We start from the raw sequence: 16,781 nt of genomic DNA, 5'->3' as shown, positions 1-16,781 counted from the left end.
TTGCTCTCGTGAAGTCTTCTCTTGATTGTAGACTTTGACAATGATACGCCCACCTCCTGGAGAGTGTCCTTCGCTTGTCTGGATTTTGTGAATGGGTTTTTCTTTACCATAGAGAGGATCCTGTGAGTATCCACCGCTGTTGTCTTCCATGGACGTCCATGCCTTTTTATGTTGCTGAGCTCACCAGTGCGTTCTTCTTTCCTCAGAATTTACCAAACTGTTGATTTGGCCACTCCTAATGTTGCTGCTATTTCTCTGATGGATTTGTTTACTTTTTGAAGCCTTGCAATGGCCTGTTTCACTTGTATGGACAGCTCCTTTCACTGCATTCCAAATGCAAATACCACACTTAGAATCAACTCCAGACCTTTTACCTGCTTAATTGATGAAGAAATAATGGAGTAGCCCACACCTGGCCATGAAACCGCTTTTGATTCAGTTGTCCAATTACTTTTGGTCCCTTGAAAAAGGGGGATGGCTACTCTTAAGAGCTGTAAATCCTAAACCCTTCCTTCAATTTGGATGTACATACCCTCAAATTAAACCTGCGAATGTGTACTTTCAGCCCATATCCATTATATAACTATAGCATGAATATGTTTTGGTAAATGCCTGAAAAAAAACATAAAATTGTGCCTGTGTCCAGTTATATATGGACCTAACTGCATATAAAATACAGCGTTTGGTCTGGTAAATGAGTCTTTGACATTCTCAATTTACTGACTGATTTTGCTTGTTGCCAAAGATTTCTTTTGAAAGGCATATACAATACTATCACTTTGATCTGGGCGCAGATTAAGGATTTGTACTGCCTCCTTTTCTATGCTTTCAATTTTTTAAATCTTTAAAGCCAACTCCTTTATACAACGCAATTGAATGAAACATGCTATGAGAAATATGTAAAATCAAACACAACAAACACTTTTCTCCTGCGCTAGGAAAAGACTCAGTAGACCCAATAGGAATGTTCTGGAATTTTCTGGAATATGCACCGCTTGCTGCCCTCAACAGACCGGGGTGGTCCAAATACACTAGAGAAACAGAAAAAGGGGCGCACCAACCTAGTGCATTATCGTTTAAAGATTTATTGAAGAAACAAAGTAAGTATAATACTCACAATAGACATAAAAACACAGGCATGTCAAACTGAACAAACAACATCTGAGTCCATACGATGGAACCCTGGATGACCAACTGCCTAACGCGTTTCGAGGACACAACCTCTTCCCAGAGGGACTCAGATGTTGTTTGGATCCTACATCTTGTTCAGTTTGACATGCCTGTGTTTTTATGTCTATTGTGAGTATGATACTTACTTTGTTTCTTCAATAAATCTTTAAACGATAATGCACTAGGTCGGTGCGCCCTTTTTCTGTTTCTCTATTTGCATGAGAAATATGTAGCCTGCCATGGATGTGGATGACTTTTGAAAATGCAAGTTGCCTGGTTGTCTTTGTGATTCAGCTGTGTTAGTTCTTTCTAATACTTTCTAGTAACTCAATAACTCATTTAGGTAGAAAAAAATCAGGCTGAAAGAAACCCGAGACAGAAGGTTACTCAGTGGATCAAGCAGTATACAGTAATTAAAGGAATTCCTTTATTACCAAGTATGAAAAATCGTACAAAAGTTGTAAAAAACACATACCTCCACCCTGCCACAAGGTACAATATCAGTATTGTCACTAATCCCAGAAGCAGCTGCGCACACCCAACGCCTCGTCCATTCATACCCCAAGTCCATTAAATAATTTGCATATTGATACAGTGCTCAGCATAAATGACTACACCCAAACAGATTTGTCAGAAAACATTTTCTTTCCTTTCAGAATCAACATTTTCAATGGGATACTATACTACATAATACTCCCACAAATGCGGGCCATTGATTGCAAACAAGATTTGTTAATTTGCACACACAAAAAACTATTTTTCCTAACAAATTAATTCAAGCCCATGAATAAAATGAATACACACCAATAAAAGTTTTAGGAGCAAAGCTAAATTGTAGACAACAAAATCCTAAATAGCAAGAATTCAACTATAGGTGAGTCTAATTATTCATTAAACAGGTGTCCAGCAGACAGTTGATTATAAACGGGTGTTGCTTACAAAGCAAATCCCTTCCCGTTTCATGCTGTCATCAATAGCACCACATGGAAGAGAAATGTCACAAGGCCTGAGAAAGAGAAAATAATTTTTTTTACACAAGAAAGGTGAAGGCTACATGAAGAACAGCAAAGCTTTACTTATCAGTCAGAATACTGCAGCAAAAAGTGATACAAAAATTTTACAAAGATGGAACTGCAACCATGGCATGCATGGGTGTCATCCATGAAGGAAGCCTCTGCTAAAGCCCATGTACAAAAAACACGGCCTGGAATTTGCCAGGGCCCATTCTGAAATAGAAGATGACTACTAGTATTTTGTACTCTGGCTTGATAAGACCAAGATAAATGTTTTTGGAACTGATGGCTTCAATACTGTATGACATCACAAAGGTGAGAAGTACAAAGAAAAATGCATGGTGCCTACAAAGAAACATAGTGGTGGCAGTGTCCTCCTGTGGGGCTGCATGAGTGCTGCTGGTGTCGGGGAGCTGCATTTCATTGATGGTATCATGAATTCACAAATGTATTGCTCTATATTGAAAGAGAAGATGCTACCATCACTCCGTGTCCTTGGTTCTTGTGCACTTTTCCAACATGACAATGATCCAAAACACACATCTAAGGCCACTGTTGCATTTCAGAAGAAGAAAAGGGTGAAAGTGTTTCAGTGGCCAAGTATGTCTCCTTATCTCTACCCAATCGAAAACCTATGGGGATTTCTGAAGAGACAAGTTGAGCATCACTCTCCATCCATCATCCAGGCTCTAAAAGAGGTCGTTCTTGAAGAATGGAAAAAGATGTTGCAATATGTCACCAACTTGTTCATTCCATGCCTAGAAGACTTGGTGCTGTCTTTACAAATCATAGAGGTCATACAAAATACTAGATGTAGTAGTTTTTGTTGCGGGGTGTATTCATTTTTGCATCAACTAATTTGAGTAAAATTTAAGATTTTGTAATCTAAGTTATATTATTATCCTTTCTTTCATGTAATGAGCTAAACAAATATTCTATAAAGCTCAATTTTGTCAAAATGTTGGAAACTGTTGTTGTGTTCATTGAGATATTGATAAAAATCTTACTTTTAAAAGGATGTACTCATTTATGCTCAGCACTGTGTAATCCGTGAACTGGTACCCACAGTAAGTCTTGTGGGTTTCTTACCAATTTATCCAAGGGTAGATCCCTTTATCTTGCCTTTTTGGTTAGGTTCAATAATTAATTTAGGGTCAGCATGTAAACATAAGGGGTGGGGGTGAGCCAGCATGATGTGTTGCGGCCTCCCATAAGGTTCACTTTGATGGCTGGTAAGAAGCTTTTTATGGTGTGTGTAATTTGAATGGTTAGGGGAAAAGCCAGGGGTACATAAGTGGCGGAACCAGTATATTTTGGTGTTGCATTTCCCAATCATTTTGCTCTGGCAGCGAGTTGCCAAACCACACCTGTCTGTCTGTAAATTTATCTATATCTATTTATATCTATATTTCGTAGATGGTGTGATTAATTGAGAGTATTAGTTGTTACCTGTGGTCACATTACTCTAGCATCTCTATTAATGATTATATGTGTTTTGTATCAGTAATTGAAAATGTATGGGAGTTGGGGACAGCCATGCCATTGGTATTTTTGGTGAAGGTCAGCAGTGGCTACCTATGGCCGCCTACTTGTCCGTCTGATCACAGGTTTATGTTAATGCCCTTGTCCCTAGTGACAGAAAATATACTTGCTATAGGCTGCAACTATTGTATGGTGTGAAAGATGCATTAGAGTATCTACACAAGCAAAATCCAATGCAGATTGCAAGCACTGAAATCTAAAGACTGTGTATTTAATCTAGCTGTTCATTCATTTGTCTTTTTGTTTTGTAAGTGGGTAACTTACAGTAAGTGGGTCCTGCTAGTCAATATTAAAATACTGACTTGATAACACTGAAACTATTCATTGAATATGACAAATGCTTGAAAAAAATAGAACACTTAACATATGAACTTGACCCATCCATGCCGAAACATTGCTTTCATTGTTTTGGGCCACCCTTGTCCTCTATGCTAAATATGCTAAATATAACTATATTATGTCAAAATTGCCTTTATAATGATGTCAAATAACTAGTTTGATAGAATGAAAGTGTATCGTTTTTTTTTTCTTCGATATGGCACAATGTAGTAATTTAGTCTTTGCCCTTTATTGCATAATATGTTGAAAACGATATTCTTGTAATCCCTACAGTATGTCAGAGTGTCTTGGAAACATGTAATATGTCTGAGATATATTGCATTAGTGGGAACCATCTATAGTCTAGTTGGCTCGTTGTTTTGGGTACTATGGGCAGAGTCAGGTCAAAGCCAAAGAAAGTTTTTCTATCTATGTCTTATAGTTAGCTTGGTTTTAATCTAAAGGTAATAGAACCGCAATGAAATTGGATCAGATGAAGCATCTGATGAGGACAGGTAGCTCTGGCTCCTCTGCACAGGGCTCCACTGCATCCATGAGCCCTTTGGCAAGCCATATACAGTGTGCATTTCTTTCCTGCAACCACGGGTTCCCCCATCAACACACACACTGTTGACAGGGGAATCCCTCCTACTGAGCCATTTTATTATCCTGGCAGGGGTCCTGCGGGAGCCATCCCTGCCAGGACAAGACAGTGATATTGCTAGCAGCTATAACAGCCGTTAGCAATAATCGCATGTAAAATCTGGCAGGCTGGTTGTACCCAAGTTGATTGATCAACTGGAGTACATTCAGCGTGCCCATACATGGCTCGAATCTTGGCCTGTTCCAGCCAAGATTTGAACCATCTATGGCTGGCTTAAATTTCTTTTATATACTTTAACTTTCTAGGAATTGTCAGATAGGTATAGGAATATGTCCCTGCTGTGATGTTACCAAGAGCTTTCTTATGAGGGTGTTTATGCTCCCCAAACTTAAAGCCTGATCTTTAATTAGGGAGGCTCTCAAGCCATGTGGGGGCCCCAGTTTGGGAAGCTACATGTACTTGGCAGATGGTCTTCAAGGTTCAGGCTGTAAAGAAGTTATGTGGTGACATGAGGTTTCATGCCAAGGGCATGTAAGAGGCCACAGAATTTGTGGATTCTGAGATTCTTTAAGAATTATTTCTTTATATATATCAAAGCTTAAACTTGCACAGACTGATAGACTTGTTCTGTTGTCTCAATAACCAGGGGTGGCGGACGTTGATGCTGAAGAAGATGCAGTACAGCTGACGACCCTCCGATCACTTCCAGAGAGTCCACCCACTAGTGATGCTCCAGTTATAGAGACGACTACACTGAAGATGCAGACGAAACTTGTAGTGGTAGCAGGGGTACGTTTACAATCTCATAATTGTTCTTGTAATGCAATATTTCTAAAACACCAGCATCTTACACAATGTAATGGCCCACTCACACTTTAGCACTGCATTGCAGTGCATTAACAAAAGAATGTTAAGCTGCATTACATTAAACTGTTACTAAACCCAGGACTCTGCATTCACTATATCTGGTCTCCCACTGTACACACAACATGGAAATGCAATTATTTTAGTAAATATAAACTGCTAAATACCTTTTCTCATCAGCAATTAGATCAGTCTTGTGACTTCAGAAGAGCACTGGTTAAAGCTTGTAGGAGGAGTTTTCTTTCTGCTCTAGGAGGATGTGAAACCTCTGACCCTCTATCTGGACAGTGCTGATTAGCCCTGTGCTGATCACATGCACCCTCCCAAAAAAGAAAAAAAACCTCTCTAGCAATACACACCAAACTGAGCATGTGCATGTATCAGGTGGACATTTCAACAAGAGGAGGGGCAGAGAAAAAAGGATCAAACAGCCTTTTTACACAATGCAGAGGATTAACCAGTTAGGTTCCACAGTGAGTATAACAAGCATACTTTACTGCATATACAGACTGATTTTACTGTTGTGGGTTTAGTAACACTTTAAGGCAGCCCATTCATGTCAGATTAGCTTCCAACAAACCACAACAGCCAACATTGGACATGACCCCATTGGACATTGGCCACTATTGTATTAGTGCATTAGAATGGTACCAGAGACTGGTACACACATTGCTGTGCGGTAATGCCTGTTACCAGAACACATAACTGTGAATGGTCACCAAGTGCTTTGCAAACAATCAAGATGGAATATATATAAAATTTTTTGAATTAATCATGGAGAATTGCTTAGGAACAACACTATGCACAAGCAATATTTTTAGCAGACTTGGGGAAAACTGTAGGAGATCTGCATTGTACTAGGCTGCTGCACTTGCAAAGTTTCAGACTGCTGTAATGCTTTGTGTGTTTAATAAACGCGGAGGAAAAGTAAACCTTTCTTAATGTGAGGAAGCTTCTATGTCTGATTTTCTATAAACTGTTTCTATTCCTGCATCGTAGGGGCCTCAGATAAGGAAGACTGAAGACACCGTAGGAAGTAACCCCAACAGTGATACAGACGTGTACACAGAGAAGCAGTCAGAGAACCTCTTTCACAGAACAGAAGTACTTGCAGGTGAGAATTTGTATGTGTGAGCATTGGTAATGATGCTGTTTTCCGTGCAGTTAGCATTTCTCTTCTGTAAAGTTGTGCTATGTTTAGATATGGAAATCGTATTTAAACTCTGGTAACCTATATAACAAACATAGGAGAGTGGCCTCACCTTTTCTGCTTGGTCTGGCTATGCAACACAGAATCTGCTTTCTGATATAAACGGGGCCCTTTTGTGTACAGTACCCACGTAACAAGGTAGATGCAGGGAAAAGAAATATAATGAGCCAAACTCCTACAGGAGTGTTTTTGAGCGATTATTTGTATATTTTGCTTCTGACTGGTTACTTTAGCCTCTTTTTGTCTTCCATCAGGTTTGTCTGGCTTGTGTCAAAGGGCTTTTGTTTGTATCAGAACTACTTCTTCCTGCATAGAGGTCACTGTAGTGATGACTTTGGGTTCGGTCTGAACTTGAGTTTGACCAAACCTGGGAGTAAGCTGTCATTCCTAGGCCAATGGGCTGTGGGCAGGCAATTCCCCACCATGCACTTATACAAAGGGGCAGGAATGCTTGTGACTTCAGTGACCTAATAAGGCTGCATGGCCATATTAAATCAATGCTATAATAAGCACCCTTTCCCCAATATGTACATGAAGCTGTGGGGCAGGGAATCCTCCACCGCAGCTTATTGGTCCTGCATTGATGACTGTCTTCCAGGTTCAAGCCAAACCTAATCTAATTCTTAGTCACAAGAATTACAGACAGTAATTGATGCAGCTTAAGAGGAATAGTGCAGGTCAGTAGGAGAGCAACTACAGGTCAATGATTTTAGAAGCATCTTAAACTAATGCTAAAGTGGAGCTAAATCTGAACAAAATAAATGGCGAACAGGGAGGCTCTTTAATGCAGAAGAGACATGCAATGAAATAAACTTACTGGTTGTTCGCAATCCCCTGCAGAACGTATACTGAACTGCGCACGCACAGCACAGTATACGGTCCGGCACACTGCCTGGGTGCTAGAATGATTGCACTCCTGCCCATGCACGGGAGTGACCTCATCCCTAGCTGTCCAATCAAGATGGGTGAAGACCGACACCCAGGGGAACCAAAGGAGAAGATACAAGGATTGGAACTTGCTGGCATCAAATTGTTCAAATTAAGGTACTTTTGTCTTTAGTTCTGCTTTAAGTGCAAGCTGAATACACCTGAAGGTATACTTGCATCTGCCCATTGACACTAGCCCTACTGTTTGTGTTTCTTGTGGAGATTTCAACTCATCTACTGTCCTACAGAAACAGCAGGAAGAGGGGAATACCCACAGATTTCTGCTCATCTTGTGTTCCATGACAGCTATCAATTTAGACTTCCCGTAGCTTTCTGCCTGGAGGCACAACTGTAAAAACCTCATAGAAGTTCTAGGCTGGTATTTGTGTTCCAATGCACATATGATTAATACCAATTCTTTCAATAGAACATGATCTTAAGAAATCTATTTGTATGATAGAATTTTATCTATAGAAAACAATTTTTTGTGTGCCCTTTGCATGCATTTAATAATGTTGTGAACTATTGCAAACAATATTTCATTTTTAATTTTACTTATACATTCCTGGGTTATATAAATCCTGACTTGTACAGGTGAAACTCGAAAAATTAGAATATCATGCAAAAGTTCATTTATTTCAGTAATGCAACTTAAAAGGTGAAACTAATATGAGATAGACTCATTACATGGAAAGCAAGATAGTTCAAGCCATGATTTATCATAATTGTGATGATTATGGCTTACAGCTCATGAAAACCCCAAATCCACAATCTCAGAAAATTAGAATATTGTGAAAAGGTGCAATATTCTAGGCTCAAAGTGTCCCACTTTAATCAGCTAATTAAGCCATAACACCTGCAAAGGGTTCCTGAGCCTTTAAATGGTCTCTCAGTCTGGTTCAGTAGGAATCACAATCATGGGAAAGACTGCTGACCTTACAATTGTGCAGAAAACCATCATTGACACCCTCCATAAGGAGGGAAAGCCTCAAAAGGTAATTGCAAAAGAAGTTGGATGTTCCCAAAGTGCTGTATCAAAGCACATTAATAGAAAGTTGTGTGGAAGGGAAAAGTGTGGAAGAAAAAGGTGCACAAGCAGCAGGAATGACCGCAGCCTGGAGAGGATTGTCAGGAAAACACCATTCAAAAGTGTTGGGGACTTTCACAAGGAGTGGACTGAGGCTGGAGTTAGTGCATCAAGAGCCACCACACACAGACGGATCCTGGACATGGGCTTCAAATGTCGTATTCCTCTTGTCAAGCCGCTCCTGAACAACAAACAACGTCAGAAGCGTCTTACCTGGGCTAAAGAAAAACAGACCTGGTCTGTTGCTCAGTGGTCCAAAGTTCTCTTTTCTGATGGGAGCAACTTTTGCATTTCATTTGGAAACCAAGGACCCAGAGTATGGAGGAAGAATGGAGAGGCACACACTGCAAGATGCTTGAAGTCCAGTGTGAAGTTTCCACAGTCTGTGTTAATTTGGGGGTCATGTCATCTGCTGGTGTTGGTCCACTGTGCTTCATTAAGTCCAGGGTCAACGCAGCCGTCTACCAGGAGATTTTGGAGCACTTCATGCTTCCTTCCGCAGACAAGCTTTATGGGGATGCTGACTTTATTTTCCAGCAGGACTTGGCACCTGCCCACATTGCCAAAAGCACCAAAACCTGGTTCAATGACCGTGGGATTACTGTGCTTGATTGGCCAGCAAACTCACCTGACCTGAACCCCATAGAGAATCTATGGGGCATTGCCAAGAGAAAGATGAGAGACATGAGACCAAATAATGCAGAAGAGCTGAAGGCCGCTATTGAAGCATCCTGGTCTTCCATAACACCTCAGCAGTGCCACAGGCTGATAGCTTCCATGCCACGCCAGATTGAGGCAGTAATTGCTGCAAAAGGGGCCCAAACCAAGTACTGAGTACATATGCATGCTTATACTTTTCAGAGGTCCGATATTGTTCTATGTACAATCCTTGTTTTATTGATTGCATGTAATATTCTAATTTTCTGAGATTGTCGATTTGGGGTTTTCATTAGCTGTAAGCCATAATCATCACAATTATGACAAATCACAGCTTGAACTATCTTGCTTTGCATGTAAACTCATTATCTCTTATATTAGTCTCACCTTTTAAGTTTCATTACTGAAATAAATGAACATTTGCATGATATTCAAATTTTTCGAGTTTCACCTGTATAGTTCGAACTTTACATAACCCCTTCCAAGCCCTTAAAGTGCGGGCGCCAAAGACTGGCCTCAATTCCCATAGTAATATGCTCACACAGTAAAAGAAATGCAGTAATTAATCAAGTATATACAGCATGGTAATCTAAGTTCAGTTGCATACTACACTATTATACTGTATTAAATCACTTAAAGGAAAACTAAACCCACCGAATCCGTTACACTGAAGGCATGCCATGAATGATAACTGTAAGTTGCCAGTGTGCTTATGTTGGGTCTCAACTGAGCTGTGAAGCCATCAAATAGCTGGTGTCATAGCTGATCACATGGCAGCTGCAGATCAAACAGGCGAAGATGGCAGCTTCCTTGACTATAAAAGATAGGAAGTTTTTGATTCCTCTTTAAAGTATAACTAAAGGCAAAACTTTTTTTTTGTTTTGGACAGAGTGGAGATGAATTAAATGGCGTTTATCTTGAATTCCACTTTAATATATCACATCAATAAGTGAAGTTCAGCTTTCACCAAAATGTCATATCTAACAACATCTAATCTTGCCTTTCAGCGGTTATTGCTGGTGGAGGCATCGGCTTCCTTTTTGCTGTTTTCCTCATCTTGCTGCTTGTGTATCGCATGAGGAAGAAGGATGAAGGCAGCTACGACCTGGGAGAACGAAAACCATCCAGCGCCGTCTACCAAAAGGCACCTACTAAAGAGTTTTATGCATAAAACTCCCACCTAGTGTCTCTTTTTTGAGATCACTGAACTTTTTTTTGTTTTTCTTTTAAATAAAGCTTTTGCATAGAATAAAGAAGATTTCTTTTTTTTTTCCTTGTTCTCTAAAGAGCCTCGGGGGCAAATTATAATATGAAAAAAAATCCCATTGTATTTAAGAAAAAAAAAACTTTTCATGTATTCCTTAAAAACAAAAAGTACAAAAAAATCTTGGCATTGTTGAGTGGGTAACAGTGGCAAAGTATTATTTTATATGACCATTGGTATTCACCAAGATGTTTCATATCTTTATGCATAAACATACAAGATGGAAAAATGACAAACAGTAGCTTTCAATCTTCGGGTCTATAAAAGGTTGTTTAATATTTTTAGCATGTCTCAGATCGCTCAAAGTTTTAGTTTTTGTTTCATTAATTTATCTGTTTCCAAACAAATGCCTTTTTTAGTAGTCGTCATGGTGCAATCGTCCTAGGGTAATTCAGATATACAGTATATTAGTGTAAATGTACTTTTTTTTCTTCCTATGTAAACTTAAAATTTGTATAAATCTGTCTAATATTTTTTATTTTTACTTTCCTTTTTTCTTTCATTTTTTTTTGTTTGGTTTGTTTTTTTCTTTTTTGTTTTGGTTTGTTTTTTTTGTTTCTTTTTTTAACAATACCGCTCTAATTTTCAGTGTACTTCCTAGCAAATTTAGTCTTTCGTGCAAAATGAAAAACAAACTATCTACTTACAAGCTGTTAGTAAGCTACTTATTTTGAAGGTGCATTCACTCTTATCGTTTTTGTATTCTAAAACATTTAAAGTATATCTAACACCTTCCTCAAAAAGTATATTGGGGGAAATTTAGTAATACTGGAGAGTGCAAAATCTGGCACAGCTCTGCATAGAAACCAATCAGCTTCTAGGTTTTGTCAAAGCTTAATTGAACAAGCTGAAGTTAGAAGCTGATTGGCTACCATGCACAGTGCACCAGTTTTAGTAAATATTCCTGTATATTTTATGAGCTGTTGGTATTTTAATAAAGTTTTTCTATTTCTAGTATCCAAAAAAAATACGGTCCTCAGCACTTCCTGTGTAAGAATGCCAATGCTGCCTTTGTATGGTCTGCATACAATGGTGCCACCCAATTGTGCGCTGCCACTGCAGCAGCTGCTTTATATTAGCAAACTTGCGCCAACATCTGTACCACCCACCTACTCCGTGATTGGCTAAAAAAGCTACATGCACTTGCTACTGTAATGCAGGTGCACAAAGCTGTGTTGTGAATGGAAAACTTAATTTAAAACATAAAAACCAGTACTATAAAAAATAAAAACACCCTCTGAGAACTCTCAAGTGACATTTTTTTTTTGTTTTCTGTTTAGGATTTTATTATTTCTCTTTAAAAGAATAATGCCACCAAATCCAATCAATATTGCATATAATTCAGAATACCAAGAGGCAAGTTGACCATTTCCTTATGTGGTTTTGGCAGCTGCTGGGGTTCCAATCTGACCTGTCTGCTATCAATCTGCTGAACTTTGTAGAAAACAAGAATAGCAAAAATGCAGCATTATATGGATAATTTTTTAATCCGTTTTTTTTTTTTAAGGAATGATGATATCTAAAACATAGACATAATGTGGAGTGTTGGCAAACAAAGTGAACTTTTGTATTCATAGATGTGCTAACATAAATCTCAGAATAGGAATGATCTGATAAATGTATGATGAAGTTTTCATAGAGAACACATTGTTTTGTCTATTATATCTAAATCTTTCCACATTTTGCGCTTTTGTAATAGATATTTTTTTCTCCCAAAGAGATTGTTTTCAGACATGTTTGTCAGTTATTCATCAGTCAACAATTGAGTTCATTTTGCACCACTTAAACACATAAAAAGCTGAGCTAGCTTTATTGTGAATATTCCTCTTTGAAAAGGTTATTTGCTTTTAGTTACAGCAGAGCAATAAATTGGTGCCATGGAGAACTAATCGGGATGCCCAAATAAAGTGGAATTTTTTTGTATCCACATAATTTCGCTTTGATTGAACTAGAGTTTTCATTTCTTTATAACTCTCAGCATGCTCTTTTACACTGTGCATGCGTCCTTGCATTTCCAGGATGGGCATGGCAGGCCAAGGATTGTCACTTTACAGTATTAGAGGATGGTCCTTCAAGATTTGCTCTCCTGGGCTGTTGATCACATGATGTTTTATCACGCAAGATTCCACAGGCAATCCTTAAAACTTATCTCAAGGCATAAGCTGTGGGTGAACTCAGACTAACAGAAAGGACAACATCACCCAATCAAAATGGCACCAGCATTTGCCCAGAGTGAAAGTGAATGTTACAGCGGGTTGAGCAGAGCTCAGGGAAAACATAGAGGTTTGGGTGTTTTAGAGTAAATGGTGCATTATGCATGTTTTTATTACTCTAGAATCCTGGATATAGTTGTGCTGTAATCAGCAGATGAATTGTGGATAAAGGGCTATGTTTTGTATCAATAGCACCCATGTCTCTGGCATCACAATGTTCATTTATATAACAATAATTACTATGCTTATAGTGACTCTTGTCTCTCAGTAAAAATAGATTTAAAAAAAGCCCAGCCTGTGTAGAAAAAGGTTAATATTTACCTGTCCCACTGTCCGTGCTACTGATTTTCTCTCTGTCAGATGCTGAAGATTTTTCTGCAAGCATAGTTCTTTTGTGAGGGTCTGATTTCTGGATCCACTTTGCTTACTGTGGTTCAGAACACTACTCCTTTCATCACTTCAGTACGTAATATTGATGTAGGGACCAGCTGGGACCAAGTATCTGACACACCCAGAAGTGGGTTAGATGCAGGAAATTTTTCAGCAATCAAAACTTCAACAGAGCATTGATCAGTGGCATGGGCAACGGGAGAGGTAGGTACAAGACCTTCTATGCTTAGCTGCATGAGGGAGGTCAATGTAAATTGTGGGTGTGCTTCCACGCCCAGGAAACTCTCATGCCACGTGCATGGCCACAAATCTTGGATGCACACAAGCCTCTTCCAGGGATTTACGTTTGTATGTGTTTATGCAAGTACGGTGTATTCACACATTCAGCCAATCATTACTCTTGGACAGCTGTATCCTGTAGCTCTCTCCTGGACAGTAAAATTTATGTTCTATAGCCCCATGCACACTTGCGCATGAGGCCTTAACCTTTTGCTTTACAGACCCTTTTTCTTTTTTTTTTTCAACAGTGTTTAGCATCAGAGTTACTGTATAAAATTAGGTGTTCAATAGGAGAATATGAATTCAGCTTTATTCAAAAAATGAAAGGGCAAAGAACAGCAAACTCATAGTAGGCAATCAGAAGTTCTCTTTCACTGAGCTGACAAGCAGTGTCAAGTCTGGTTGGTTGATCTAGGGTATTGATCTTTGCCATTTATTGTTGTTTTAGCCTTTAACAAATATGGGCAATAAAAAAAAGCTTTCTTTTACCTAAAACCAGGCTTAATAAGGTTTCTGAATCTCCTCTTTAGCATGCACTGGGAAAAGAAACCCGCTAAAATCAGTGCAGGCACTTGTTTCCTTTCCTAATTTTAGATCTGTTACTACTATGCTCATATCATTTTAAGAGTGAATGCACCTTTAATTCCTCCAATCAGGAGAAGGCCAGTAACACCTTACCTAAAACGAAGTGCTGGTGACTCTGGCTACACATGTATTACATATGTGATATAAACTGATTAGACCGTGGGACTCATTCATCAGTGTCTGAAAAGAACTCTAAAAGTTCCAGCAATCAGTCAGATTATTCAATTCACGTTTCTAGGAATGTTTAAAATAAAAACAGGAAGGTGAATGGTTGCTAAGACTAACTCCTCCTTTAGACATTGACAGATGAGGTCCAATGAGAGGCTTTCCAGTGTGTGCTGGGAATTGTACATCAGCTGCTGGAGAGCCGTAAGCTGCTTTACCTTGGCATGGATTATGACAAGCTTAATGGGCAACTCCAGCCAAAACAAGGTTTTCTGTTTTTGGTGGGGCAGGCTTAGTTCCCCCCATTTTAATTCTCTCCAGGACCCTCTAGGGTGGCTTCCTGCCCATCTTCCTCATGACAGGCTGATCACAATTATTCAGCCAAGCATCCACTGTCAGCAGCATAATAAGCAAGCTCTATACAAGGATGCTGCACTAGGGCAGCCATTGTCAACTAGGGTTTATTGAGTTGCCATTCCCAACCGGGGTTCCTCCAGAGTTTAATAGGGTCCCTTGAGCTGTGGCCAATTGATCTCCCATCTGATGGTTCCTGAATAGTATTGGGTTCAATGCCACTTGGCAGAGACATTGGCATGACACCAATTAACTGTCTTGTGGGGGGGGGGGCATTCTTCCCACTGATCACCAATGTAAGGAGAATTCTTCCCACTGACCCTCCATGAATTGAATTTAGCAGGGGTTCCCTGAAACCTGGAAATCATTTCAAGGGTTTACCTGGGATAAAGAGGTTGAGAAAGTGATGCAGTGTTGCTTTTAATCTGCGGTAGATTCTCTATAGAGGAACTATTGAGAAAGTGACAATAATTGCTCAGTTCAAAACCAAGGCTCAAACTTGTATTTTGGAATGAGGGACGAAATCCCTGTTTTGGATCTTGCAGAGCATTAAATACCTAACTATGGAATGAACCATGCCACACTGCACCAAAAACAGAAATCTGTTTTATCAGGAGCTGTCATTTAAAGGGAATCTGTCACTGTACAAATATTGGAGCTGCCATCGCTGATTTGTTTCTGAAGGGTCTGGCATCCTGACCTTTGCTTCTCTATTTGGTGCTTTAGTGACTTGGAAAGAGCCTGAACATATAAGGTGTTCTGAGCACACACCATCAACACAAGTCCGCAATGGCAGCTACTCTGGTCCTTCCTGGCAGGTTCCTATTACAAAACATTTGGCTCGCCTGCTGCCATGGAACTACAGGTCCCAGCAAACCCTGCCAACCAGCTATGACCTATAGTAGTTCTATGTCAGCTACAAAGCCATGGCTACCTTAGCCTGGATTGTGTGGTAGAACCAAATCCAAAGATTAGAACAGTATTCTGACAAAGTCTGTGGCCACAGTACAAACTTTCTTTCCATGTGTTTTATTTTCTTTCTCTCCAAAGGTACGAGTAGGAGTTTAAAGAATATTTTTTATTTTTCCTCCATGCATTTAAGTTGTAAAAGTCTTTATAAGCCTTTGAAGTGCCTATGATTCCATGTAAATTGTTGCAGACTGTGTTACAGAGTGTATGACAGTAAAAAAACAAATGTTGGTATTTTATAAGCACAGAAAAAAAATCAAATGGTAATTTTGTAGTCTTACATCAATAGACCTAAAATGTAACTTGGGAACATAAACACTACTAAATAAAAAAAAATGTGGCCTGATAGTGGCTATTTATGTGTCATTATTGCTTATGATATATGCTACATTGTGCTAACGAAATGCCTGTAATGTGGTTTTTACAAACAAATATACAAGGGATTTGATATCTAAAGTTGATTGTAGAAGTTTGTATTTTTTTACTCACAAATTGCTGTGTTTTATTCACTGATTTGGAATGTATGTGATCCTACAGGATTGAAAGTGAAGAGCTGTAAAAACAAATAAATAAAGGGTTAATCAACCTTTAACTGCCGTATCAGTTGTGAGGAGAGGTTCCTGTAATAACCCCTTCATGCCTAAGGGTAAAACAAATCTTCCTGCTTAAGCACAATTTTGGAACTTTGTTAGTAAAACTATACGTATCACCACAACTACTTTGTGCATACCTTGTTTTTTTCAGGACAAGTTAGGCTTTCATTTGGTGGTGAATGGTAATGGATATTTCCTGTTTTTTTATCATCAAAGGAAAACTGGCCCAAAATAGTGAAACAAAAATATTTTTTTTCTAATTTAGCTGTATATTTCTTGTTAGTACCATAATCTACCACCAAAGAAAAACCCAAAATAAATTCTCCTACTCCTGATGATTGCAGTGTTACCACATCTGTGTATGTTATTTGTTGTTTGTACCCATAGTACAGCCCAGAAGCACATTTTGATGAGTTTTTTTGTCCTACTTAAAACACACTGACACTGATACTACCAAATGTTTCGCTCCATAAGACGCACTTAGGTTTTAGAGGAGGAAAACAAGAAAAAAAATATTCTGAACCAATGGACTGCAGACATAGTACAGGTGATGACCAGAGACTGCGGACATAGTACA

At 39.0% G+C, this 16,781-nt stretch overlaps 1 protein-coding gene across 1 annotated transcript in view; it reads left to right on the top strand.

Annotated features, from left to right (window-relative positions):
- The window catches only part of SDC2 (syndecan 2), a 156,043-nt gene extending 139,976 nt beyond the window's left edge, over nt 1-16,067 (top strand). The window contains exons 3-5 of the mRNA XM_089666631.1: nt 5,294-5,436; nt 6,511-6,625; nt 10,400-16,067. Coding sequence (XP_089522757.1) covers nt 5,294-5,436; nt 6,511-6,625; nt 10,400-10,563 — 422 coding nt within the window. The 3' untranslated portion in view covers nt 10,564-16,067. The remainder of the gene's footprint in view (nt 1-5,293; nt 5,437-6,510; nt 6,626-10,399) is intronic.
- The last annotated feature ends 714 nt before the right edge of the window (nt 16,068-16,781 follow it).

The sequence above is a fragment of the Staurois parvus genome, unplaced genomic scaffold (assembly GCF_062004578.1).
Source record: "Staurois parvus isolate SC_StPar_1 unplaced genomic scaffold, SC_StPar_1.0 ptg000052l, whole genome shotgun sequence".
Taxonomy (NCBI): Eukaryota; Metazoa; Chordata; class Amphibia; order Anura; family Ranidae; genus Staurois; species Staurois parvus.
This window is presented reverse-complemented; position numbering and strand designations above follow the sequence as displayed.